This window comes from Martes martes (genome assembly GCF_963455335.1).
Source record: "Martes martes genome assembly, chromosome: 2".
NCBI classification, from domain to species: domain Eukaryota; kingdom Metazoa; phylum Chordata; class Mammalia; order Carnivora; family Mustelidae; genus Martes; species Martes martes.
In genome coordinates this window covers 140,779,165-140,806,362 of record NC_137889.1, presented here as the reverse complement: position 1 = coordinate 140,806,362, position 27,198 = coordinate 140,779,165, and the positions used below count along the sequence as shown (strand labels likewise).

General features: G+C 54.1%; 1 protein-coding gene across 1 annotated transcript; it reads left to right on the top strand.

The window, feature by feature from the left end:
- The first annotated feature begins 7,281 nt into the window (after nucleotides 1-7,281).
- On the top strand, nucleotides 7,282-26,668 carry NOP14 (NOP14 nucleolar protein). Its single transcript, XM_080796439.1, has 18 exons — nucleotides 7,282-7,569; nucleotides 10,341-10,475; nucleotides 10,947-11,088; nucleotides 13,432-13,574; nucleotides 14,024-14,158; nucleotides 14,917-15,039; nucleotides 15,761-15,892; nucleotides 16,677-16,944; nucleotides 17,814-17,944; nucleotides 18,478-18,563; nucleotides 19,560-19,695; nucleotides 21,549-21,650; nucleotides 22,291-22,444; nucleotides 23,705-23,864; nucleotides 25,357-25,504; nucleotides 26,019-26,137; nucleotides 26,211-26,366; nucleotides 26,496-26,668. The coding sequence occupies exons 1-18, from the start codon at nucleotides 7,375-7,377 to the stop codon at nucleotides 26,593-26,595; spliced, it is 2,565 nt and encodes an 854-aa protein (XP_080652565.1). The 5' UTR covers nucleotides 7,282-7,374; the 3' UTR covers nucleotides 26,596-26,668.
- The last annotated feature ends 530 nt before the right edge of the window (nucleotides 26,669-27,198 follow it).

The window sequence follows — 27,198 nt, the reverse complement described above, 5'->3', positions numbered from 1 at the left end:
AAAAACATGTTCAATCTCCCTGGTAATTAGGAAAATGCAAATTAAAACAGTGTTACAGACTGTCTTGTACCCCAGCACCCCACTCTCACCTCCAAATTCACACACTGAAGTCCTAACCCCAACGGAACTATAACTGGAGTTTGGGCCTTCAGGGAGGTAACTAAGTTTAAATGAGATGGTCAGCCAGCTAAGGCTCCAATCTGACAGGTGAATTCTTAAGAGGAGTCACCAGAAAAATCTGTTTCTCAGCATAAACAAGAGGAAAGGCTATGGGAGGACGCAGGGAGAAGACAGCCTTATACAGGCCAGGAAGAGGCCTCACCAGAAATCAGCCATGCCAGTACCTTGACCTTGGATTCTTAGCCTTCAAAACCGTAAAAACAAAACAAAACCAAAAACAAAAAACCCAACCATTTCTGTTGTTTAAACCACTCAATCTGTGTTATTTTTGTAATGGCAGCCCAAACTGACTAATATAAACAGTAAAATAACACTTCATGCCTTTTGAGCAAACGTCTTAGAGTCTGAGAATTCCAATAATTTTTTAAGTTAAAACGATAACCAATACGGGAATTTAAATAGCGATGTAACTACATGAATGAGGGAGAAAGAAGATGGAGGAGCTGGTTTAAGGGAGCTACGTCCGCATCCAACAGCATAAGGCTAATAGAAGTCTAAATGGACGAGCACTATTCTTTGGAAATTCAACAGTAACTGCCAGAGTACCTAAAAGAGAAGTCATGGGAAGAATCAGTGCGGCTGCACCTGAGGGGAGTGGGGTCTTCGTCTGCTCCTGCTGCTGTAACAAAATACCATACATGGGTGGGGGGAGTGGGGGGGTTATAAACAACACTTCTTTCTCACAGTTCTAGAGACTGGAAGTCCATGATCAAGGTGCACAGACTCAGCGTCTGGTGAAAGCCTGCTTCCCAGTTCACAGAAGGCTGTCTTCTCAATGTGTCCTCATGTGGCTGAAGGGACCAGGGAGCTCTGTGGGGTGTCTTTTATAAGGACACAGATCCCTTGTATGAGGGCTCTACCTTCATGAACTAAGCACCTCCAAATACCATCACATCGGGAACTGGGTTTCAACATGTGAATTGGTGGGGCGAGTAAAGGGATAAACATTCAGTCTAGAGGAAGAAAAGGAGTATGAGGAAGGCTAGAACTTTCTGTCAGAAGTCCTTTTATTCTCTGATTTTTAAAGTTATGGATCCGTTGGAAATTTTTTTTTTTAATTAGTAGAACAGAACCAGTCACAAATTCTGTTCCTAGCTTGATGAAGGGCATAAGGAGGCTGTCCTTTTGAGAGAACACTGTGTTTAACCCAATGAAGCACTTGAAGGAAAGAGCACTGAGCATGCTAGGCAAATGTAATCAAAACAGGGAGCAGAGAGGCTCCAAATCCTTTCCTTCTAGAACCAGAGTGACATCAAGAAGGCTCTGCCCCATGGCCAAATGCTTCACCATCACTTTCAGCTCTGGTATGACTCCTGATATAACTCTGCACAACGCTGTTGGCTCTGCAGTTCTCAGGGTGCAAACACAGACAATGTCTCCGAAGTTCTCCTTGTCAGATGAGAATCCAACGGCCCCAACTTCCCCGCCACATCCCAACCTCTATCAACCGTGCTTTCACGCGGTCCAACCAGCCACATGACATTCCTACATCTAGAAAGCTAATTTCATGCCAGAAGCTAAAGACAAAAGATCAACCTGTTTTCATTAAAAGCAGCAAACTGAGGAGTGTTTCGACAGCATTACATGACTGGTTAGAGCATGTATTGGGGGCCAGACAGACCTGGGCTGAACCTTGATGCTCCCATTTACTAGTGATGTGACCTTGAGCAAGTCACTTCTGTTTCCCTCATCTGTAAAAGTGGTAAGAACACCTGCTCCTAGAGGTTGGTGGTGGGGTGGGGGGGTGGTATGGGATGCAACCAGTTCAGCAGCCTATCCAACTGGCAAATCTAGTACACACAAATGCTCACCAAAAAATATCTAGGATTACCCTGCAAACACTCAATCACAATGTCTCTGCCAGGAAGTGAGACAAAGCAGCACAGGAGTAAGGGGGCCACAAAGATAGTATTGCCATGTGTTCTTTGAACGAGGAATGCTCTTTCAATTTGGTAAAAACAAATAGTTTCCACTCTAAAAAGCAAAAAACACATGTGTTTGGCTTTTTGCTAACATCATAATTAGTTATGGCTGACTCCACTGTCTTTGTTAGCGACGAGCATGTAAATACTGAAAGAAGAACTAGAGGTTGCACTGTAGATATAATTACATTTTAATACTGATTTAATAAAAACAGAAATATTAAATTTAAATAAAACAAAAAGCACTCACTAGTGACATTCCAAAGGTGAATAAAACCTCAGTGTTTGTTCCCTATTTCCAGACGACTAAAAAGTCAGCTTAGGGCGCCTGGGTGCCTCAGTGGGTTAAGCCTGTTTTCAGCTCAGGTCATGATCTCAAGGTCCTGGGATCGAACCCTGCATCAGGTTCTCTGCTCGGCAGGGAGCCTGCTTCCCCCTCTCTCTCTGCCTGCCTCTCTGTCTACCTGTGATCTCTGTCTCTGTCAAATAAATAAAATAAAATCTTTTTAAAAAATAATTAAATAAATAATAAAAAGACAGCTTAGTTTGAAACCTTAATTTCTGGTATCATAGGTATGGAAAGAATTCCTGAGATGCGCTCTTTTGTCCTCAGTCACGGTCCGCATTTGTAGAGCATCTACTGGGTGCGAGGACAGGGAGGACCCTGTGGAGATCCTGGAATGGAGGTCTAGGGCTGCATTTTAAACTGAAGATTAAGAGAACAAATCTGTGTTTTAGAAAGAGTGTTCTAATAGCACTGGAGATGACAAAGGAGAAGAAAGTCTGGAAATAGACCAGCGAGGAAATTCTGTCCCTCAGTCAACTTAAGAGATATAAAGAACCCCGGCATTGGGGGAGGGGGTGCAAGGGTGTGTGTGCGCACTAGATGAGGACAGACAGGAATGGACGTGAGAAATAACAAAGCTTAAGGCTAAATGAGGTACAAGGACCTCCCACAAGTGAGAATTCAGGAAAAGGAAAGCTATGTTTTTGGGAAATCTAGAATGAGCATGGACTGAGACAAAGAATGAGGTTCAAGGTCAATTAACAAAACTTCATATTCAAGCGCCAACTCTTCATCATGACACTGGACGTAACAACAAAGTCTACAGCCACAACTACTCCCCTTTACTCAGCACTTTCTGAGCACCAAGCACTGTGCCACATTATCCCATGCAATCCTCTTAACACTGAGAAGTAGAATTATCGTCAGTCCGGTTAGAAGAGGTTAGGAAAGGAGGGACAGGACTGGCTGGGATATTGCCCATAAAGAATTTAGCGTGCTGCCTGGACAGAGGAAACGGGCACTGATGTTAGCTATCCTTTTCAACCACTAGACTCTACAGCAAACTTGGAACACACTTTATTCCCTCCAAATGTAGCCAATCCTTTTGTTTTTAGTATGAATTTCACCTTCTCTTTCTTGAATTCAGCAAAATAACAAATCACCCCCTTAGTCTCCAGTGGTTTTACCAAGTACAGATTATATGGCTAGGTAGCACTGAAAGGGATAAAAAATCAAAGTAAACCTATGCCTTGTCCATGCATTCACAGATTACAATTTAGCTGGATAATCACTGACTATGCCATGTTCTGAACCCCAAGTTTCAAATTCCCTGAGGGCAGAGAGTGCACACTCTCCAAGCTGGGAGAATCAGACCAAGCTACGAAGATGAAGGTAAACCAGAATCTGGAAGGGTGGAAAGAATTGAACAAGAAGAAAGCAAGGAGGACCTGATGCACTGAAGGTTGGAATAGCCAGCAAACAAGAACAGGTGCAAAGAACGCAAAAGTGTTCATTTTTTTAAATAACAAAAATGCATTAAGTAGCTCTTGGGTGTGGGATCAAATGAAGTATGAAGGAAAACAAAAAATATTAGCTACTATACTTTCGGAATCAAAAGATTTGTAAGCTACTTCTAGAAACCCCATACAACCAAAATCCTGGGAAGGAGGCCTCAGCAAGAAACAGTATGAATGATACCAGATGTATTAACTATGCAGGAGATGCCAATCAACTGCTAAAAACACCATCGGCTGAAATGAATACTACATGTAAGACCAAATCCACACTCGATGTACACATCCTTATTCTTCCCCCCGCATTCATGCTGTCAATTTCTCCGAGAGACAAAATGGGGTGAAAGTCTCCTCAGAAGTAGGATGTGAAACAATTTAAGGTTATTATTTAAAGCTATGAAAGGTCACAAATTGCTTAGCAAAGGTGTAACACAAGAAAAAATTCTAGGGGCGCCTGGGTGGCTCAGTGGGTTAAAGCCTCTGCCTTCTGCTCATGTCATGATCTCAGGGTCCTGGGATCGAGCCCCGCATTGAGCTCTCTGCTTGGCGGGGAGCCTGCTTCCTCCTGTCTCTCTGCCTGCCTGTGATCTCTGTCCGTCAAATAAAGAAATAAAATCTTTAAAAAAACATAAATAAAAAAGGACGGAAGGAAGAAAGGAAGGATGAATCACTGCAGTCTTAGGCTTTATGACAGGAAATACTAGTTCTATGTATTTCTTTAAGTAATCTCTATATCTCACATGGGGCTCGGACTCACAGCCCGGAGATCAAGAGTAAGTAGCATGCTCTTCCGACTGAGCCAGCCAGGAGCCCCTGGTTTTATGTATTTAGCACTTCGAAAGCACTTACATTTTACCTCCTCATCTAATCTCTACAGCGTTGTACAGAAATCTGCTTGATAGCCTGTTTTCGTACATTACACCCAGAGAGGATGATACAGTGGAAAGAAAACAGGCTGAGGTTGGGTCAGAGCCGATTTCCACGAAGGACGATTCATCTCTGTGACCAACCTGGAGTTCAAAGTGAGAAACACAGGACACAATCACACGTTCCACTGAAACCTACTGCTGAGGTCGCCCCACCACCTTAACAGAAGAGTAAGACCCTGTTCTCTTCCCACCCAACTTCAGTCTTCTATTCAAAATAATTCAAGAGAAGATCTCTATTCTCAACTTTTTTTTTTTAAGATTTTATTTGACAGAGAGAGACATCACAAGTAGGCAGAGAGGCAGGCAGAGAGAGGGGGAAGCAGGCTCCCCACTGAGCAGAGAGCCGGATGTGAGACTCGATCCCAGGACCCTGAGATCATGACCTGAACTGAAGGCAGAGGCTTTAACCCACTTTAACCCAGAGCCACCCAGGCGCCCCTCTATTCTCAACTCTTCACAGAAGAGCCACTTTAGAAAATAAAAGTTCACTACTTCTTAAATCTGGATCCTTCCATTTAAACCCTCACTTGAGCACCTAATTCTCGGCACCAGTCACTGTTACTTCAAGAATTCCTTTCAAATGTTTCTGACCCGAGGGCTCCGGTGAGTTGAGGAACCAGGCACTTTGGGATCCCACTTTTCCTCATGAAAGACACCTAGGACACAGATGGGAAGGGGGGTGGATTCAAAAGGAAACAAACCCCAAATATCTGAAAAGAGCTGTCTTCCAGGTTAACTTCTTCCACAAAACGTTACTCGCTATTCCAATCACAACAGGAATTCACTGGCGCTTGCCAACAGCACCCTGAGTCACCAGGAGCACCCTGAGTCACCAGGAGCACCCCTTCCCGGCCCTGGGACGTTGCGCATAACCCCACCCCCCACCCCCGTGGTCTTCCATTCGGAGTTCTGGCCACTGTGCCCGTCCGGCGGGCGCGGATCGCGGTCGAAGCACAAGAACGCAGCACCTGCTCCATCGCCGGCATCAGGCCAGGGGCTGAAGAACCGCAGGTGGGCAGCTGGTCGCCGGCTCTCCCGCCTCATGGAAGACACAGGACGCTACCAGCGACCTCCGAGCGGAAGGGCTGAGCCAACCGCTGCCTTTCCGAATTCCTCCTGACCTGTTTCCACTCCACACACCACAAAGCCGCAGATCAGACCTAAAATCAGGACGCTGCGCCCAAATACCGATCCGCAGACACTACAGGACGGCTCTCGCACAGGGCAGCGCAGACCACAAAAGCACGGTCGTTTCCTGCCGGCTTCGCTCGGCGCTCCCGCCTCCCCGTTATCGGGGTAGGACACTGCTCGCCGGGCGCTGACGCACTGGACGGTGCGGGGGGGCGGCAGGCCCACGCAGCAGGCTCAAACTAACGAGCGCTGGGCGCAGACCACCTATACCTGGGGTCCCGAGGTACTGAGAGAGTGCAAGGCAGCGGACGCCTCGCAGACCCGGGGGTCGCGAGAGCTAGGCCAGGCGGGACGTGGGGCGGGGCTCTGGGCTCCTCGGAGGCTCCGGGTGGGCTGGGAGTCGGGCGCCCGCCGTGCACCCACCTTGGCGAGCTTTCAGCAGCAGCGTGTTGGCCACGAGATTCTCAAGTTCCACAGCCCGATGGCGCCGCCGCCGCCGCCGCCACCGGGATCCGCGGGCGCGAGGAGGGGACGGCGAAGGAGAAGGCGCCGCCACCTCCGCGCATTCCTCGCAGGACGCCACCTGCCCCGGCGACCCCGCGCGGGGTCCGGGGGAGCTGCCCCGCCGCCGCCGCCGACGGCCCTCCAGTTGTGGCTCCTGCCGCCGCCGCTGCCGCCGCCGCCACGGCCACGGCCACGACCACCACCCGCCGCGCCGCCTCCGGGCCCGTCTGCGACGCCGCCGCCGCCGCCGCCGCCGCCGCCGCCGCTGCCGGCGCTGGCCAGGGGAGCCCTGGTCCTCGGGGCCCGGGCCCTCGGCGGGGGCGTCGCTGAGGCGAGGGGAGCCGGCAGCGCGGTCGCCGGGGAACTCCGCGCTCACCGCCGCCGCGCCGGGGCCCGGGCTCTCGTCCGCATCGCTCGCGCCTGGCACGGGCAACTTGCTCCTCGGAGCCCGGCTCCCGGGCCGCCCGGAGTCTCCGCCGAGCCCCACCTCAGGGAGGGCTCCCCGGCCGCGGCTGTGCCGCGCCCCGGCGGCGGCGGCTGCTACTGCCGCCGCCGCCGCCTACCCGCACCGCGGCCGGCTCCCTCCAACGGCTTCCCAGAAGACGGAACCGAGCGCTGCCCTCGCCACCGCGCCCTGAGGCAGGTGCGGCGCAGGGCGGCGCTGCACGGGGCACATCCGCTCCCAGAAGGCCGCGCGCGGGGGGGGGGCGTCGGGCGGGGCGTGGCCTGCTGGGAGTTGTAGTCGCTCGCCTGCAGACGCGTAGGTTGGCCTGCGGGCTGCGTGTAGTCACGGCGGCTCTTTGGCTATCGCGCGACAAGGACGGGGCGGTGCCCCGGGGCCGCCTGTATTTCCGGCGGCGGTCCGCCCAGCGGCCGGCAGAGTGTGGCTGCGGGCTGGCGGGGGCGCCATGGGCAAGGCCAGGCCGGCGGCGGCGCGCAAAAGGGGAGCCGGGGCGCCGGCGGGGCCGCAAGGCGGCCGAGCGAGACCCAACCCCAACCCGTTCGAGGTGAAGGTGAACCGACAGAAGTTTCCAGTGCTGGGCAGGAAGGCGCGCCACGCCGTGGGGCAGCCTGGAGTGTCGCGCGCGCGGGCCGTGAAGAAGGTGAGGGTCGGGGGCGCGTGCCTGGCCGGGGCCGTGCGTCCCGCGGGCGGAGAGCGAGTCCCCGGTCTCCCCCGGGCGAACTGCAGGGAGCTGGCCTGGGAAGCGGCGCTAGGTGGGCACGCGGCGCGGGTGTGCTCCCGGCCTCCGGGCCCCGGCGCGGGGCGCCCGTGCGCGCCTCCTGCAGCCGCCCCCGCGGGGGCTTGCAGCGCCTCTGGTCCGGCGGCCGCGCATCCTTGCCTTCGCAGGGGAGGGAGGTCACGGATGTCGGGGGACGAGGGCGTCTCTCTTTCCGAGCGCAGCAGTGTGTCCCGCGCGTGGGGACCGAAACGCCACGTTCCGTGCTTTCGGTCCCCGAGTATCCCGCGCCTTTCGGGCTCTGTTCAGACGGTACTCCGTGTGCGGCCTCCGAGACGTGGTCTTCGGTGTGATAGTGTTAGTTGTTGCCGTGGGGAAGACCCATAGTATCCTATGGAAAACATCAGGATGCGGGGGGAAGTTGGGGCACGGAAAGGACCTGCGCGTTTCGCAGGGTCTCAGCGAAGGGCGGGGCTTGCCCTGGGTTTGAATGTGAAGCTAGAAGCTCCCTCCCTCCTAGCTGCTGGGAGATGGAGGTCAGTGAAGACCGGACCCCAGCCTTCCTGGGCCTGCCATCCCTGTTCTGACACCAGGGCGCTGTTCAGACCTTCGAACTGAACCGGCTCTCATCCTTACTGCAAGGAGCTGACAAGATGAATTTATGGGGGGGCTGGGTTGTCGCGCGCGCGGGCCGTGAAGAAGGTGAGGCTCAGGGGCCGCGCCGCGGGGACCGGCGGGGGCGGGGGCGCGTGCATGGCCGGGGCCGTGCGTCCCCCACAACGTCCGTCCCGCGTCCCGTGCGTCCCCGTGGGCTCTAGAGGGGCCCCATTTGTTTCCACTAGCTAAGCGTGTTTTCTCAGTTCTAGAGCTCAGATGATAATACCCATCCTTTCTCTAACGGTCATTGAAAGGTTAAGTGGCGAATTGAGTACATACTAGGTGATATCTAAATACTAGCTTTTATTAAGTTTCTCAGCTTGTCCTTCTCAGACCCCTTAACGATCTGGGCACAACCTGTTGTGCTTGCTTTTCCTCTTGCAACTCAGTTTGTCCAAAAAGTCCTGTCTTGTCCCCCCCATATCCCCCAGGGGCCAGCACTAGTCACCACGTCTGCTACTTTCCCAAGCCCTACAGCCCAAACAGGGCAGCTTGCTTATGCCCATAGTACCAGCCGGAGTCACCTTGGTCCCCTGTGCGAAGGCCTGCAGTGAATGGCCTGGAGGCAGGTGTTGGTGCCTCCTCTGATCCCTTGTGCTTTGGGGGCTCAAGTCAGAAGATAGGATAGGAAGATCAGAAACTCCTTCATAGAGGGAGTCACACTCGAGATCAGAAGGGTGAGCAAAATGCCAGAGGTGGAGACGAAGGTACACTGTCCTCTGTCACAGAGTGTGTGGCACAGCATGGGGTGGGAGAACTCAGCTGTGCTGAGGGGACTCAGGTTGTCTAGGCAGTTGGAGCATGCTGTGTGCATCAGAGCACACAGGGTGGCAAGGTGGGCCTAGTCTTCCCGACGGTGACCATCCCTCAGAATCAAATGCACTGTCCCATGTGTCTTCTGCTCCAGTCAGTCGTGGCACTGGGCGGCAGCTTTGTGCACAGCGAGACTGTGGATGCGGGTCCCAGAGCCGTGTTGGGGGTGGCTGGGCCTCACTCTCCATTCTCACACCAGCAGCGAGATAAGCCGAGTTGATGTGTCTGTCATCTCTCCCAATGGCACAGGTGTTGTACCAAGAAGCACACAGTCGCCCTTATGAGGGGAGTACTGGTATTATCCCCATTTACACATGAGAAAATGGGAGACGAGGAGCCGTTCCAGGATTCCAGGATTTTCTTCAGGTCAGGAGTGGGGAAGCCGAGCTCCAAACCCACACTTGAGTGTGTAACACACAGCAGTACCCGTGCCCAGCTCTGTCCGGAGCCATCTTGTGTAAATTCTTGTGATCCTGTAGCAACAGCCAGCAGGAAGGTGAGGCCTCTGGGGTCAGAGAGGCTAGGTTCCCGCCCCCAGAGTCCAAGCTGTCACACTCATGACTGTACCTCCTAGGCCTCACATGAATGAATGACCACGAAAGTGCTGTAGGTAGTGGTTTGGGGTCACGGTAACCTTTAGCAAGTAGGCAGATTTGCAGACCTGGAATCCCAGAGGAGCAAGGACTGACTGTATACAAACGAAGACATCCATGTGACAAAGAGAAAATAGGCGATCTTACTACAGTCTCTGTGTCTAATCGGTCAGGACATTGTAGTTGACATATACAGCGTCCTTTTCAGCTCCTTGTTCGTTTCCCTTCCTCTCGGCTGGAACTTGAGCTCCTCTGGCCTCTCTACCTGGCGGAGCGACTTCTCCGTGCTCATCTTTTGGCTTTCTTGAAGTTGCTACTGTTTTTCTTTCACTTCTAGTTCTGGGCACGGAAGTCCCAAGGTGCACCCCAGAGAGCCCCCTAAGCTCCAAACACAGTCCTCTCTGCCTTCATTGTACAGGGGCAATCCCGCTTCCTCAGTAACTGAGACCTGTCTTTCCAGCCAGTAGATTAGCCCTTTCTTTGACTGTTGGTGTCAGTGGCATCTTACAGTTCACTGGAGCCACCGTGTGTCCCCTGTGGGAGCAGTTCCTCTGTAGGGACCAAGATCACCAAGCCATCGGAGCTCAAAGTTGCCAGGACCTGTGCGAGATATTTCTGTGATCTCTTTTCCAGCGCACCCAGACGTTACTGAAGGAATACAAGGAAAGGGACAAGTCCAACGTGTTCACAGATAAGCGCTTCGGGGAGTACAGTAGCACCATGAGCTCGGAGGAGAAGATGATGAAGAGGTTTGCCCTGGAGCAGCAGGTGTGCAGGACAACGGGAGGGGGTCTGACGCCGCCTTTGCTCACGGAAGTCCAGCACAAGCAGGCGGTTGCCCTGTCATTCACTTACACTCGCGTGGGCACACCCCCCACGAGGTACAGTGTGTGTGCTGCTCCTTGTCTGCCACCAGCCGGGTGGAGAAGTGTCGTGACTCCAGGACACGGTGGTGATGTGTCCTGAGTTCTAGACCAATGTGCAGCCCCTGGCTTGGTTGGGTGGAGAGCTGGTCAATGGTGGAACACTGGCAGGATTTAGCCATGGCTCATGCTGGCCCCTGAATGGTTTACCTCCTGTGGGCTCTGTTTATCTCCGGAGCATTGCTCAAATGACCCAGAAAGTCTGATGTGCTTGGGCTACATTGCCACGTTATAGAAACAGTGGGAAAATAACGGGGTTTTGCTATTGAACAGATGTGGAAATTGTAGGGAGCTGATTTTTTTCTTCTTCTGTCAGCGGCAACATGAGAAAAAAAGCATCTACAACCTAAATGAAGATGAAGAATTAACTCATTACGGCCAGTCTTTGGCAGACATCGAGAAGCATAATGACATTGTCGATAGTGACAGCGACACTGAGGAACGGGGAACACTGTCTGGTACGGGTTGGGAGCAAGGGGACAGTCCGCTAGTTCTGTCCTCTGTGCCTTTCTGTATGGCTCATTGTTTGAGTTTTTTTTTTTGCGTGCTTACCTGTTAAATGTGGTCACTTGGGCGGTCCTAACTCACTATGATGAAGGTAGGCACTTGGTATCTTCGTGTTGACAAGCTGGTCTTCACAGGGCGACTGGCCTTGGGCTTATCAGCATGAGAGGCTGTGATTTCTGAGTGACTGAGGGGGTCAGGCTCCATGTGTTCCCATTGTTGGGTCTTGGGGGCTCGACTGTTCCATAGAGATTCTCTGGCATCCTTTGATTCTGATTATGAGCTCTTCAGAACCCAAGTAACTTAGAAAAGCTCTTACTTTTAAATGTGTGTGTATTTACTGTAACTTTACAAATGAATCAATAGGAAACACATATTTTGTCCAGCTGTGTGATGCGGTGACCTCCCCTAGAGTAGGAGAGGTCGACCCTGTCGGGTAGCTCTTACCTCGTTGTGATGGAGGTGTGCAAGGGATCAGAGGCTTCCCAGGGTTTCAGCTGGAGCACCTAATGATGTGGGACTGCCAGTCACCAAGATGGGCTACGCTGTGACACACACCGGCTTCGGGCAGCTTGAAATGCCATCCAACATCCGGGGAAGGCCACGTAGAAGCTGCAGCCTTAGGGGTGGGAGGAAAAGAGCATGCCGCTGCTGAGTCCTGGAGCTCGGGGGCAAGCCACGTGGCAAGAGCCTTTCCAGAAGGGTGTGGGAAGGGTACCGAGCTGCTGGCAGGAGGAGCTGTGCGAACTTGTGAGTCCACCCCAGGGGGTGGTGGGAAGCTAAGGGGAGTGATGGAGAGCTGGGGAGAGTGAGGACTGAAGGCAAGGGTTCCAGGAGCCGTGGTAGGGAAGGGTGGTCAGGAGCACCTGGGTAGGAGAGAAGCCCAATAGAATGAGAAAAGTTGATTTGGGACAAAGGCAGTTGAGTTGCTCGGGTCATTTCCTTGAGTAGCTGGGAAGGGACAGTCCAGACATTTGAGCCCCAGGGCTGCTCTAGGGGGCAGAGCAGGGGGAGCTGAGAGCTGGTGGGAGTGGAGCACCCCGGCCCTGGTGACTCACTGCCAGGTGGCCTCGAGAGCCTGCCCGGAGTCAGCAGTTCTGTACACTGGCCTCTCCTTCCTGCACACAGGTCACCTGCGCAGGTGTGGCTGGGAGCAGGGGCAGGGCTGTGGGTCCTGCTCTGGGAAACCAGCCCTAATGTTCTGTTTCTGTTCCTGGCAGATTTAGGGGAAATGGCTCCCAACGTTAGCCTCTTGTTTTCTCATCTTAGATGCTGGTTTTTTTAAGGTTTCCGTCCATTCCTGAGCTGATGATTCCCACAGCATTTTCTCTCTTCTGCCGTATAACGGGGCCAACTAAACATCATGGCTCTGGCTGCGGCCCCAGCTTCCTGACCTTAGGCTCAGGCTCTGAGCCTTGCCCGAGCAGGCGTGAAGGATGTTGGTTCTCACGCGGCCCAATCCTGGGCACTCCATCCTGAGATTCGGACTCCAGCTTGTTTTACTGTGCTTGCTGATTGTTTGTGAGATTCAAACGCGGCGAGCGAGTAGATCCTTGGTGTTTCCGGGCATCGGGTCACGGTCAGGGGCTATTTGATGTCTCTGAGTTTTCTCGGGGTGGTTCATCCTGTGGATTTCTTGTCTTTTTTTTTTTTTTAAGTTTTTGTTTTGTTTTCTTTTTTAATTATTTAAATTAATTATATATAATTAATTATATAATTAAATATGATTATATTTAATTATTTAATATTAAATTATTAATAATTAATATTAATTATATTAATTATATATTATAGTAGTTATATATTAATTATATTAATATTAATTATATAATTAATATTAATCATATTAATCACAATATTAATTATGCTGTATATTAATTGATATTAATTACTATATTAATCATATATAATTATATCTTAATTGGTGTTAATTAATTAATAATAATTAATATTTAATATTAATTATTTAATTATGAGAGACAGAGAGGCAGAGGGGGAAGCAGGCTCTCCACGGGGCAGGGAAGCCGATGCAGGACTTGATCCCAGGACCCTGGGATCATGACCCAAACTGAAGGCAGTTACTTAACAACTGAGCCACCCGGACGTCTGCGTTCTGGGGATTTCTTAAGTGCCCCTGTGCCGGCGGTCTCGTGTAGCCAGGTTGCGGGAGAATTGGTTCGTGCAGGTGGAATTGGTTCTCAGATCTGCCCATGGATAGACGTTGGCAGACCAGTACAGGAACTGGTTTGGGCACCAGCACCAGCTTCACAGATGCCTTTTCTACTCTTGGTCCCCAGCCGAGCTGACCGCTGCCCATTTCGGAGGTGGTGGTGGACTCCTTCATAAGAAGACCCCGCAGCAGCAAGGAGAGGAGGAGGAGAAGCCGAGGTCACGCAGAGAACTCATTGAAGAGCTCATTGCCAAGTCCAAGCAGGAGAAGGTGCGTTAGTGCTCCCGGCGCTCTGGCCCCGGGGATCCTCCCCGAAACAGCTCTGGGGCTGCTTTTCCTTGTGTGTGTTTAGGTTGTATTTAACATCTTCTATGACCTTAATAGAAGCATTTGTTTTGGATAGGACTATTTTAAATTTCATCTTGTATATCTTCTCACAATCTGTTGTGTTTTGGGGTTAGAGGTGTCTTTGGTGGGTTGGTTTTATATGTTGACGTGTATGCCTGTCTTTGATCAGCAGCAAACTGCTCAGAGCATCGAGATGGCCACTTGATAGCGGGGACTCAGCTCTGTGTGATGAGATTCTGTAGCTCCGCTCTTCTGAGATCCTCTCTCGGGCTCTCTGTTCTGCTGCTACATTACACGTAGACTGGCGAGTGAGGCTTCTTGCTCACGGCCCCACACCGGCAGCACGCCTCATGTCTGTACTCTCTCTGCAGAGGGAGAGACAGGCACAACGGGAAGGTGCCCTGGAGCTCACGGAGAAGCTGGACCAAGACTGGAAAGAAATCCAGACTCTGCTGACACACAGAACTCCCAAGTCTGAGAACAGGGATAAGAAGGAGCAACCCAAGGTGGGTATCAAGCTGACTGGTCCTTTCTCTGGAGGAAAGGTGGAGACCGGCGTCCTTCAGGCCTATTCTTGACGTGGATAGCTGCCATCCTTTTCTTAGTTCCTGTGTTTTCCAGTGAGCATTCATGGAGTTTCTGGAACCATGTGGTGTCCGTGTAGAGCTGGGCAGAAAGAGGCTTCAGCATCTACACCTGGATAACTAAAGAAAATGTTCCTGGTAGGAGCAGTCCTTCAAGAGGAGGGCTTCTTCAGATGGTGTTTGACTTTTCCAGTTACATGTCCACATGGCCATATATACAGTTACTGAGTTTTCCCTCTGGACAGTGGGCAGCTCCTACCACTTAAGTCTAAATTGTTGAAAAGTGGCATTCAGCTATGTGTCTGGCTTTTAGGAAGTATGTGGGATTTCATCCGATGGTCATGTCATGTGGCCAGCTGTCCACCTTTGTGGGCCACTGACACTGTTGCTGCCACGTTTATCCCAGCCTGTTTTGTGGGCTTCATGCCTAACGAGCAATGTTTAGTTTTGTTAAAGCAGGTATGTTTTGAGAATTGTCCAGGAGTGGAAAATCCTCTATGACCTTAAAGGGTTCTGTAGACTGATGAAAACAGTTTTCTTTCAAGTAGGAAAGACTTAGATACCGTCTGGCTCCCTCCATTGTGGTGTCCGCATGTTACTGGATATGCAAGAAGCTGCCTGTGCAAATTGTTAAAAATAAAAAACAACCAGAAGTAAAAAGTTTTTTTTTTCTGCTGTAGCCTGATGCATATGACATGATGGTTCGTGAGCTGGGCTTTGAAATGAAGGCCCAGCCCTCTAACCGGATGAAGTCAGAAGAGGAGCTGGCCAAGGAGGAGCAGGAGCGGCTCCAGCAGCTGGAGGTGCGGGTGTGACCGTGACTGTGACCATGACCTTCACCGTGGGGCCCAGCATCCTCTGGGCCTTGGGATCTGGGTTTGAGGCCTTTCTTCTCTGTTTCTGAGGTGGGCTGCAGATGTGCTGTTTTATTAAAGGAATCTTCTTTGACTCTTTAAAATTTATAAAGTTTCTTTTTCTCTAAATTCCATTTTTTATTCTAAAAGCAAAAAAATTGCAGATGATACCCAGATATACCAAATAAGAAATGAATGCTCTGATTCTTTTATCTCAAAACAGCTGCTAACAGTACAGTGCATAACCTTCTCATTTTCTGTCCCTTAAAAAGGACTTTTAAATTTTTATTGCATTAGAACAAAAATGAACGTTGACATGCTGTTCTGTCTTGGGCCCTGTAGTCCAGCCCCACTGGGGCCTCTTTTTGGCTGGCAGCCTGTGCGCAGACAACCGCATGGTTGAGCCCCCACCCTCACCCCCGTGGCCATGCAGCGGGGAGTGAGGTCCACTCGGCTTGGGGCTGGCCAGACCATAGACATGCAGGCTTGCCTTCCGATGCCCAGATGCGCTTGTGCTGCGATGCTTCCGTTTGTGTGCGGTAGGAGGTGTCACGTGTGATGCTTCCATAGTCCCCGCACACGAGGGAGAGGCAGGCTTGGAACCCCGGCCCAGGGATGGTGGGAGGGCAGGGCCAGCAGGCCTCTTGCAATGCGCTTCCTTCCTGCCCAGGCTGCCCGGCTACGGAGAATGCGTGGCGAGGACGAGGGCAGCGAGGCTAGGAAACCGAAGCACCTGTCCGCGGACGACTTAAATGACGGCTTCGTTCTGGACAAAGATGACAGGCGCCTACTGTCCTACACGGTAAGGGGTTTGACTTTGCCAGCTGTCTTGCTCTCTGAATTCAGAAGCTCGGTTTCTGGAATCTGAATGGCTCATCTTGGTGGAGAGTGGGTCTGTGAGAATACCTGTGCACTCTGCATCTGGGAGTGCCTGGCTGGTCCAATCCCGCACCCATGGGCAGGCTGCCTGGATGAAGCCCCGCCAGCCTCGTGCTGGATCCGCACATGCCGACATCAGCTTCCTCTGCTCGTAAGCCTATGGTTATTTGCAGGCTCAGCACGGCTGTTAAGGGAGCTGGTAAAATAATGGAGTTCCTAGAACTCCGTGAGGTCTGTGCCCTTCCGCTTTTGGAGAGAGTCAGCCTGGTTTCAGGGCAGGAGGCCAGGAGGAGGCCAGGTGTGCTGAGCCGAGGAGGATGCGAGGGGCTGGGTGCTTACAGAATACTGGGGTACTTGGTCGGAGAGCATAGCCACAGGTGACCCCCAGGTGCTGAGGTCCTGCCACCTCTGGGTATAGCCCCAATGTCAGGAAGTCCCTGCAGACGCAGACACTGGACCCTATGGCCACCGGGGCACCTGCCACACCTTGGGTCCCTGTTGCTCCGTGGCAGACACTGACCCTGGCCCAGAGCCCTGGCAGTAGGAATCAGGGAGCTGTTTCCCAGCCTGCTGGCCCTGAGGCCCCGGAGCACACCGCTGGGCATGGAGCCGGTGTGGAGGGCAGGGGCAGCTCTTGGCACTCATGCTCCTCGTGTGTGTAGCATTCCCGGGGTACTGAGGCCTGGGATCCCCCTGTTCTGCTTTAGGATGGGAAGATGAGCATTGAGGAAGAGCAAAGCAGGGAAGCGGGTGATGGCGAGAGTGAAGAGGAACAGGGTGAAGACCTGAGTGAGGAGGATCCAGAGAACAGCAGTGACCCCGATGGGCACTCAGACCTGGAATCGGACATGGACAGTGAGGAGGACTGTGGGCAGCCTGATGGAGAGCCCCGGCAGGCCCCGGGGGAAGGGACAACAAGCATTGGTCACAGAGCCCGAGAAGCTGCCAGGAACCAGCTGCCCTATACGTTTGCAGGTAGACAAACGCTGGGTTTTCTTTTGTGCTGGGATGACCTTGGTGACCTGGCGATAAGTCGGCCTCACTGAGGCCAAGTCTGTGGGGACCGAGGGTGTGCTTCTGGGCACGTGGCTATGTGCCCACCTATAATATGTGGGCTTGTGATGGGCACGGTCCTGCTCAGCAGTGTCTGGCCAGAATGTTTGCCAGCCTGTGTTGACTATGGACAGTTTCGTGGGCCAGCAGGAGGGGGAAGACAACACACACCTTTCCACTGGAGGTCGTTGTGCTCTTTCTGTGGCCATGCTTTTGTGGTGGAAATGTGGCTGCCACAGAGAACGGGGGCGGGGCTTGGGAGATGGGGGAGTCACCTGTGAGGAGGCTTCCTGTGTGACAAACCTGGACACTCATTTGGCTGCAAAAACCCTTAGAGCAAACATTGTATGTTGTGTGGTCTGGTGTGCGGAGAAGAATCCGGTCCTAGAGAGTGTCCTAAACTGTCCCGTGGCTTACGGTCACCTCCAGAGGCTGGCTTTTTCGGGCGTGTGCTGAGATCGGTGGGAGTCTGGGGTGGTGACAGCACTCTGCCATGTGGCTTCTTCCAGCTCCTTCTGAGCAAGTGTGGACACTAAACCCCTCACCTGCTGCCTTGTCACTGATCCACAGTGGCCCATCCTGCTGCACCTCACCCCTGGGACCCTCCGGAGCACACCTTAAATCCGCCATCGGCGGTCATGGTAGGAGGAGGAGTGTGTCTGTAGGACACACCTGAAATTGTCTCCTGGCAAAATGACATTACCCCTATTCTGTTTTTAAGCTCTCTGTTAACAGAAACGTGGCTCTTTTCTTAGATGTTAACTGTGGAGTATGTTTTATGTTTTTGACAGCCCCTGAGTCCTACGAGGAACTGAAATCTTTATTATCGGGGAGGACAAGGGAGGAGCAGCTTGTGGTGGTGGAGAGAATTCAGACCTGCAACCATCCGAGTCTTGCTGTGGGAAACAAAGCAAAACTGGAAGTAGGTGGTGTGCGCAGCGAGTGTCAGGGCAGCCCCCACCCCCATCTGTGTGTTCAGGTGTGTGCGCCCAAGCCCCCTGCGGCCGCGAGTGCCCCGCAGTGACCCTGCCCTGGGTCCTGGAGTAGGCGCTGTTGCCCTTGACTCACAGGTGAGGGAGACCGAGGCCTGGGCATGTGGCTCACGTGGCCTCAGGCGGGAGAGCTGGCCTGTCCAGGAGAGGACGACGTGGAATGTGCCTTTTCTTCGCAGCAGGTGCTGCCCATTCGTGGCTGAGGCGCAGGGCTGGGCACACTCTTGGTTTGACCGAGGACCTGGGCGCTCTTTGCCGTTGTGCAGAAGCCTGTGCCCTAGGCCCTTCTGCTGACCCACCCATTCCTGGCGCGGGGTCAGGCTTCTTGACCTGTGCTCCGCATGATGTTCCCATCGGTGGCCCAAGGCACGTGCACGTGTGTCAGCCAAAATGTGGGGGGCAGCACCTGTGGTTTTGTTCTGGGGGTGGGCGCTGAGCTCTGCTCTGGATCCGTGTTCTGCAGAAACTATTCGGCTTCCTTTTGGAGTACGTTGGAGATTTGGCTACTGACGACCCACCCAACCTCCGAGTGATTGATAAATTGGTTGTGTAAGTAGCAGTGGTGGGTTAACGAGACCGCAGGGCTGAGCTGAACGGCTCCGTCCCTAGTTACAGTCGTAAAACTACGTCTCAGAGTTAGGCTGACCTTGTAGATGGGCTGCACGGTATACACTAGCTACAGGCTTTCAGTGACGATGGTCCCCTCTGAGTGGTGAGTGTGCTACCCCTGCCCCCCGGGGCCCTGGGGACGGACACGCCGGACACGGTCGGCTTCGTGCTTATTCGTGCTGTTTGGAGTCTTATTTTGTGTTTCATTTGCCAATGAAACGTCAGCTCTGGTTGGACAGGCTGGGTGTTTGGGACACAGGGTAGGCTGTGTCCTCGAGTTGCCCAGAAACTCGCCCGCTCCAGGTCCACACTTCGGGGGAAACTCGTCAGGCTGGTGCTGTGAGTGAGTGACAGGGAGGCCAGCCCCCTGGTCTTCTGTCCCCACCCTGTCCAGGGACGGCTAAGCCTTCACTGCACTGGGACCCCTGTGAAAGCAGAGACGGGAGCATGGCTCCTGGCCCTGGGTTGGCTGGAGAGAGGGTTAGTGAGCACAGGAGCTGTAGGAGGCTGTCTGGGGCTAGCCACACACTGCACACCCCACATCCCCGTGCCACCTTCTGCCGGTACCACAGCGCTTGGGAGGAACTGCTGTGTTCCTGTGGGCGGCACCTTGGACCCGTTCCCTGAGTCTGGCTCAGAGAACGCGCTCCTTACGGCCTTAGGCTTCTGCTGTCACTACTGAGAAGCTGGACTTTCTGGGAAATGGTAGAAGTATGAGTGGTATTCTGAAACAAACACTAGCAGGAGCGTTCTCTGGATTGCCTGGCAGGGCAACCAGACCAGTGAGGGGAGACAGGTGCATCCAGGGCCTTCCGTGCTCACTTGCTTCAGCCAGCAGGTGATGTCACAGAACATGGTGAACTTGAGGTTTGGGGGCGTTCTTGATGATTTCGTTACCTGAGATCATTTTCCCTGACCCATGTTTCTGGTTAACAGGCAGTTATATAACCTTTGCCAAATGTTTCCTGATTCTGCAAGCGATTCTGTAAAATTCGTCCTGCGAGATGCCATGCACGAGATGGAAGGGGCCATTGAGGCCAGAGGCCGGTCGGCGTTTCCAGGCCTGGATGTGGTGAGCCGGGGCTTGGTCTTGGGCCTGGGGGCCGGTGCTGTCGGCCGGCCAGAAGAGGGCCAGCTGAGTGGAAGGCGCGTGGTTTGGCAGGTTTGCCATGCCCTCGAGCTTCCAGACTGAGCTGGAGAACAGACTAGAAGAAGGTGGGAAGGATTGTCTACCCACGAACAAGTCATGGGAATGTGTTTCACTGTTGTGACACCGTGGGAATGGGGCTGTGCTCAGTCTTCGTGGTGAAGAGGCTTTAGGGCAAACAGAACAAGTCTGTGTTTGGAAGGACCGAGCCCATGCCCTGGCTCTGCCGTGGCCCCATGGAGACACCCAAGCACCTCTGAGGGCTCTAACAGCCCCACGGCGGCTGCGGGCCACCTCATTGGCGTCTATGACCACGAAGAAACACTTGCTCAGTCTATTCTGTGTTCTAGGATTTCTGCGGAAATGAAAAGCAGTGATTAACAGAAGCTTAAAAAATAGGGTCTGTGTTCCTGGTTTTAGTGTTCCTCCCCCCCAACCCAAGTGGGATCTGAGCCAATGTCCGGGAGCCCCAGCCCTCAGCAGACACCCCTGTGTCACAGTGGACATCCGCTGCAAAGACCACATGGCAGGACCCTTCCAGTTCCTCGGACAAGCTGTGTGGACCTGTGTCCTTGTCTGTGAGCGGGGCTGGGGTCGCAATAAACGCCTCCCATGTCATGACTGTGTCATGGCCCAGACATAGCACTCAGTACACAGGCTCTTGCTATCACAACAGCTCCCTGAGCGGACACTCGGTCCACCACTGGTGACGCAAGGAGCAGGCGCTGCTTTCCCCTCTGCCATCCTGTGCCTGTGTCCCCTGGAGTACCGGTGGGGGGCAGCATGGGGGACTTGGCAGATCCCCCCCCCCAGCAGGTCTGTGGCCGATCCTGGAGCCCCTGCCGGGAGCAGGAAGGAGAAGTTGGGGGCTGCTGGTGTCCCTCACGAGCTCACAGTGGCCCAGTGCTGGGTTCTGGGAGGGTTTCTTGGGGCCTTTGGACCAGATGGAGGGTGTGCAAAACCTACTAACCCAGGTGCCTGTGAAGCAGCCTCTCTTGTGCCTCCTGGGGGGCGTGGTCCCCAGAGAGTGTCGTCTTCCAAGCCGGCACTGCTCTTGAACAGAGAGAGACGGGAAGGGAGCATGAGCAGGGGGAGCGGCAGAGGGAGAAGCAGAGAGATCTGCTGTGGGGCTGGATCTCAGAACCCTGAGATCAGGACCTGAGCCAAAGGCAGACGCCCAGCCATCTGAGCACCCCAGGCGGTAGCGCTCCTGCCGCTGCTGCGTGTAGCCTCACTTGTCATTTGCATCCTAGTTGTGTGGGCCAGAGTCCTGTCTCACGTTGGCTCCTTGGGGCCATGCTGAGCCCAGTGCAGCGGGGAGGACTCAAGGGCCCATGGAGGGAGCATGTCCTTCCCTTTCTGTCGCATGTCTGCGCCCCTGCCCGGTGCCCACGGCCTCCCCAGCAGCCTCGCCAGTGGCCTGGCATCTCTCCTCTTGTGGGAAAAGTAAACGGGTCCGGGACGGGGCTTCAGCCTACATTTCCCTGAGCGGGAGCCAAGCCCAGGAAGGTCCCGTGTCCAAGGAAATGGTGTCGGTGAGCGGTTCTCGCCACATCTGCCCATTGCTGTTTGGGTGTCCTCCATGCTCAGCGGGCGTTCTGGTGGAGTCTGGCATGTGCGTGTGCATGTGCACATGTGAGAACGGGTGTGCCCACCTGTGCAGGGAGGGGGCCATGGCCCCTTACCGGGAGGGTCCAGACCTGCTTTGTCCTGCGCCATCAAAAGGCCATGTTTTGAACTTCGCTCTCCCTACTGTGTGTGGTGACGCTGTCTTTCAGCTTGTGTATTTGAAAATCGCCGGGATGTTGTTTCCGACCTCCGACCTCCGGCACCCTGTGGTGACCCCCGCACTGGTATGCATGAGCCAGCTGCTCACCAAGGTACATCCATGCTGGTGCATGGCTGGGGTCCTGTGAGGGAGACCCCAGGAGTGGCCCCAGACGAGGTCACAAAGAGGGTGACACCAAAAAGAGCCCTTGGAGTTAGTGGTGACGTACTGGGTCTCACATGGGCTCTGTTCCCCTTTTGGCTTAAAAAGACCGAGTAGCGGCGCTTTGCAGGCTGGCGGTGGGTCAGCGGGATGGGACCTCGCTCTTCACCAGGTGTTTTCTGTTTTGTTTTGTTTTTAAGATTTTATTTATTTACATTATTTAAGATTTTATTTATTTATTTATCTCTTTCTCTGACAGAGAGAGATCACAAGTAGGCAGAGAGGCAGGCAGAGGGGGAGGGGGAAGCAGGCTCCTTGCTGAACAGAGACCCCGATGCAGGGCTCAATCCCAGGACCCTGAGACCATGACCTGAGCTGAAGGCAGAGGCTTAACCCATTGAGCCACCCAGGCGCCTCTCTTCACCGGGTTTAATCCCGCTCAGCCCCACTGTGGCGAGGGCTGGTGCTTCCTCTGTTCAGGGACAGCTCTGGGGCCACAGACCTCAGCCAGGATGCCAGCTTGTGTAGCTAGCGTGGCCTTCTGGAACCTTCTTCCTGACCACTGACCACAGCCTATTCTCCCATGCCAGTGCCCCGTGCTCTCTCTCCAAGACGTGGTGAAGGGCCTGTTCGTGTGCTGCGTGTTCCTGGACTACGTGTCCTTGTCTCGGAGGTTCATTCCTGAGCTCTTGAATTACCTCCTCGGAATCCTTTACATTGCATCGCCAAACAAACGTGGCTGCGGTAAGTTGGTATGAAGCCCCGCTGTCCAGGGTTGTGGCCTCTCAGTGTAGCTGGCTGGACACCTCTGAACCCAAGGGAACTGGGGCCCCACTGTTCCCACTGCCACAGTCACCAGCAGCCACACACGGCATGGACCCCAGAGACTGAGGCTTATTGTCAGAAATACATGAAACAGTTCTTTTATATTGATTCTGTGTTGAAATGACATTTTTATACTTGGGGTTAGATGATCATATCATTAAGATCTTTTGTTTTGTTTTTGGGCCACAAGAATATTTGCGCTCCCTCTGTGTGGCCCACATTTCTAGTGTGCAGCCCAGTCTACGTAGTTTCTAGAGTGCTGGGAATTTTAGAAGGCGTGCCCGTCAGAAGCTGTATTGTAAGGAGGAGTTTTAGCATCTGCTGGCCTTCTGGGCTGTGCTAGTCTTGGCTCCCTGCCCCCTCACAGTGCCCGTAACGCTGACCCCCCCCAATGCTCCCTTCTTGGGTGGTCTAGGTGCCCCCCAAGCTCCACCTCTTGCTCCGCATCCTCAGGACCACCTTTCTGCCCTGATCGATCGATCATCCGTCATATCTCACTCCATCTGATGCCATCATGTAGACCATAAGGCTTGCCATGCAGACCGCCTCACCAGTGCCAGGCGCGCAACCCCAGACATGCTGTCTATCCTGCTTTCCCCTCGTGACGTCGTAGGCAGACCCTTGCATGCAGCCGCTGCACCCGGACTGCACGGACCCCCTTGCCATGTGCTCCTGTGCGCTGGGCCTGGGCCTGGACGGGGGACCTGTTGGGAGATGGCCACAGCTCGAGGCACAGTGCACGCCGCAGTGGGGGGCAGGCAGTGGGTCCCTCTCCCTTTGCCCCACTGCCACTGACTTTGCTGTGCCCAGTGTACAGGCCAGCTGCGCCCATTGCCTCGATTGCTCTTCCGGGTGGTGACGGGGTTCTGTCCACTGTGCCAGCGTTCATCCTCTGGGACAGGCCTTCTCTGACCGGGTTCACTGTGCCATCTGCTCCCGCTCTCCCCCTTCTCCCACCACGTTGCTTTCTGATACTCCGTCTCTGGGTGCAGTCTACGGCCTGTCTCCCCAACGAGGTCAGGGACCTAGGCAGTTGCGGGAGCTATAACCCCACCTCTGTGTAGTCAACACGGTGAGAGTGTCTGAAGTGAGTCTTCTAACAGCCTCACCACGCACAGCCTGCCCTGTGAGCCATGATGCTCAGAGGCAATCTTTGTCCTTGTCCCGCTTGGACTTCAGGTTACACTCTGGTGCACCCTTTCAGAGCATCTGGGAAGAACTCGGAGTTGCTCGTGGTTTCTGATGAAGAGGACAAAGCCACGTGGCAGAGGAGAGGCCTGTCCCTCCACTGGGCCTGCAGACTGAAGGCCCAGAATAAGACGGAGGCCAACCACACCAGGTAGGTGGGGGGGCTGGTGCGCCAGGGAGGGCATGCTCAGGGCCGGGCCAGCCTGGAGCTGGACACAGCTGGGCCCCGGAGGATGCACCAGTGTGGCGTGTGCAGGTGGTACGGTCTGATACGGGGGAAATCCCAAAGACGACAAAAAAGCTGTTGGATCTAATAAACTAATGCAGTGAAATCGCAGAGTATAAAGTCAACAAAAAATCAGCTGCGTTTCTATACACAGTGAGCAGATGAAAAGGAAACTTAGAGAATTTTATTTACAATAGCATAAAAAAGAATAAAACATGGGAATTAAATACCAGGAAGGAAAAGATAATTGAGATTATAAGACATGGAGGACACTATTAAGGAAGTCTTGAGTGCAAGGGGACAGCCCATGTTCGTGGATCAGAGGACTCCCCTCCAGACACCATCACAGTGGGGACTGGGTTTCAATGTGTAAATTGGGTAGGGAGGGCACACACATTCAGTGCACAGGAGGGTTGGGGCTTTTTGTCAGAAGCCCTTTTGTTCTCTAATTTTTTTTAAATTATGGATTATTTGACATAGTCTTGTGTTGTGGTAAAACACACAACAGAAGGTGTATCGTTTTCACTGTGAAGCCAGCGGTGGAGTGGAATCCAGTATGTCTACACCCTGGTGCGGACACCGCCATTGTTCACAACCAGAAGTTGTCATTCCTAGGACAAATTGTGTACCGGTCTCCCACTCCCTCCCTAACCCCTGGCACCTGGTCTGCCTTCTGCCTCTAGCCTCTGGATCCTCCGGGGACCTCCTAGAAGTGGGATCACAGTGTCTGTCCTCTCGTGGCTGGTGTATTTCACATTATAGTGCCATGTCCTCCGGGTTCATCAGGCAGAGGCAGGTGTCAGAATGTCCTTCCTGTTTAAGGCTGGATAACATTCCATCGTGTGAATGGACCACGTTTTGCTCATTTGTCTATCCGTCCACAGAACTTGGGTGTTTCCATTTTAGCTGCCATAAATGTGGGGTCTCTTCGAGGCCCTTTTCATTCTTTGGGTACCAACTGAGCAGAATTGCAGGGTCACGTGGTAGTTCTAGGTTTCATTTTTCTGAGGACTCCCCCATGCGGTTTTTCACACAGCACCCTGTTACTTTAAGGGCCAGTTGCTCCCCATCCTCCCAACATCCATTACTTTGTTTCATGTGTTGAACAGCAGGGCATGGGTGGGGTGTCAACTCCATGCAGTTGTAGTTTACATTTCCCCAAAGCCGAGTGGTGCCAAGTGTCAGGTTGGGTCCTATTTCCCACGGTGATCCTCTCTGCTCAGGGACACAGGGCAGCTGTCCTGCCCAACACCGCACTGTGCGTGTACTCTGGCCCGTGGTGGGTTTGTCAGAGCTGTGTGTTGGGGGTTGTGGTTTTTGCTGAGAGGACAGACTGTGGCAGTGACGGAATGGAACAAGCTGGTCCCCTTCCTGCCTCTTGGCCTGAAGCTGGGTGTTGCCCCCTCCCCCCCACCAGACTGTCCTGCCTGGCTGTGTGTCTGGCTCTGGTGAAGGGCTGCATGCAGTTCTACAGGTCGCTGCCATCCTTCCACGCCATCGTGAGGCCGTTGCGAGCCCTGCTGACAGAGCACCTGGCCGGCCGCAGTCACCCCCCAGAGCTCCAGGTGAGGCCTCCGCCCCATGGCCCTGTGCGCCAGCTTGGCCAACCCCGCAAGTAGGGAGCAGGTTAGCGGGTAGCTTGTCTGGAAGGGTGGCTCTAGAAATGCCCACGGGAGATGATGGAAGTGGGATAACTGAGGAGAAGTGACTTGTCCTGGACGGGGTCTTGCTTGGTGCCCGTGGCGTGGCCACCCAAGGTAGAGCGAAGGCTCCCGTGTGTGTGTGTCCATAGGGGTGGGTCCCTCGTGCCCATGGTGACAAGTTTCTCTGGGGAAGGAAAGTCCATAGAGTCTGCTGGTGCTGAAGCAGGCCTGAGTGCCCAGAGAGGTTTCTAGAAGGGTCTTGGGCATCTGTTGTCCTGCCGGCAGGAAGTGTGCCCAGGGGTGTAAGCAGGGCCCGGTCCGCACAGCAGTGGGGCTCCCTCGCAGCCAGGCCTTGGCTGCGCCCACGTCCAACCCAGGAGGCTGGGAGGCCTCACATCAGCCAGGCCTGCAACAGCCTCCACATCCCTGGTTGCAGGAACTGTGCCAGAGCGCACTGGCCAACCTGGAGGAACCCGAGCCCCGCTGCCGGCCACTGGTCTGTGCGAAGAGCAAGCCGGAGCCGCTGAAGCTCTTCACCCCCCGGCTGGTCAAAGTGTGGGTGTCGGGCTGGTGGGGGGTGGGGGCGGGGAGACGGGCCTGGGCCTCCTGACACTGGCTCTCTCCTCAGCCTGGAGTTTGGGAGGAAGCAGGGAAGCAGCAAGGAAGAGCAGGAACGAAGGAGGCTGATCCACAAGCACAAGCGTGAATTTAAAGGGGCCGTGCGGGAGATCCGCAGGGACAACCAGTTCCTGGCCCGGATGCAGCTCTCCGAGACCCTGGAGCGGTGAGCCCGGGCTGGGGGTCCAGGCTGGGGCCGGGTGCACTGGCCTGCGTGGATGCCAGCCGCTGGTGGGTCACGCAGGTAAAAGTACAAAGCTGAATGTAAAAATGGGGTTCTTTCTCTTTTTTTAAGGGATGCGGAAAGAAAGCGAAAAGTGAAAGAGCTTTTTAACAGTCTGGCCACACAGGAAGGTGAATGGAAGGCTCTGAAAAGAAAAAAGTTCAAAAAATAAATAGTGTCCCAATGAGGCACTGAACGGAATGAAGGCTGTCTTCTCCTGCGCCCGGGCCCCACCCCATCGCGTGCAGATGCGCCTCCGGACAATCAGAAGGTCTGTCCGGGTAACACCCAGTGAGGCAGGTGACTGGAGGCCCGGCCCTCCACAGGCCGGCGGCGGAGGCCAACATCTCAGGCTTGACGCCCGCTGACCGGTCCTGCGCCGGCCACAGCAGAGACCAGAGGGATTGGGGGGTTGCCAGAATGGATGGTGGGGCGCTGAGCGACAGGGTGACCTGACGATGGTGGGGAGAATGAGGAGTGCGATCTTGGACAAGTTGACGGGTGTTGGAACTCAGGGTGCAGAGCACGGGGCCGGAGTGTCCCTGCGGGCCTGTGGGTCTCGCCTGCCCAGCGCGGCCTCGGGTTCCTGGATGAGACGCAGGGACACCCGGCGGGCCTCCCCTAGGGCCAGCGGCTCCCCCCTGGGGACACCGTCTCACATGTGTAGGCCCCGTCACACCGCACAGGGAGGAGGCCTGGTCTGCTGTTAACACGGCCTGTGCTGTCCCCCAGCCGTTGCGACTGCGACTTTAACTCACCGAGTCCTTCCATCCGG

Bases quoted from the DNA above. Each gene is read 5' to 3' on its own strand.
- NOP14 (XM_080796439.1), top strand. From the start codon at position 7,375: ATGGGCAAGGCCAGGCCGGCGGCGGCGCGCAAAAGGGGAGCCGGGGCG. The intron at 19,696-21,548 runs GTGAGCCGGGGC...GCTGTCTTTCAG, and splicing joins CGTTTCCAGGCCTGGATGTG to CTTGTGTATTTGAAAATCGC. The intron at 21,651-22,290 runs GTACATCCATGC...CTCCCATGCCAG, and splicing joins TGAGCCAGCTGCTCACCAAG to TGCCCCGTGCTCTCTCTCCA.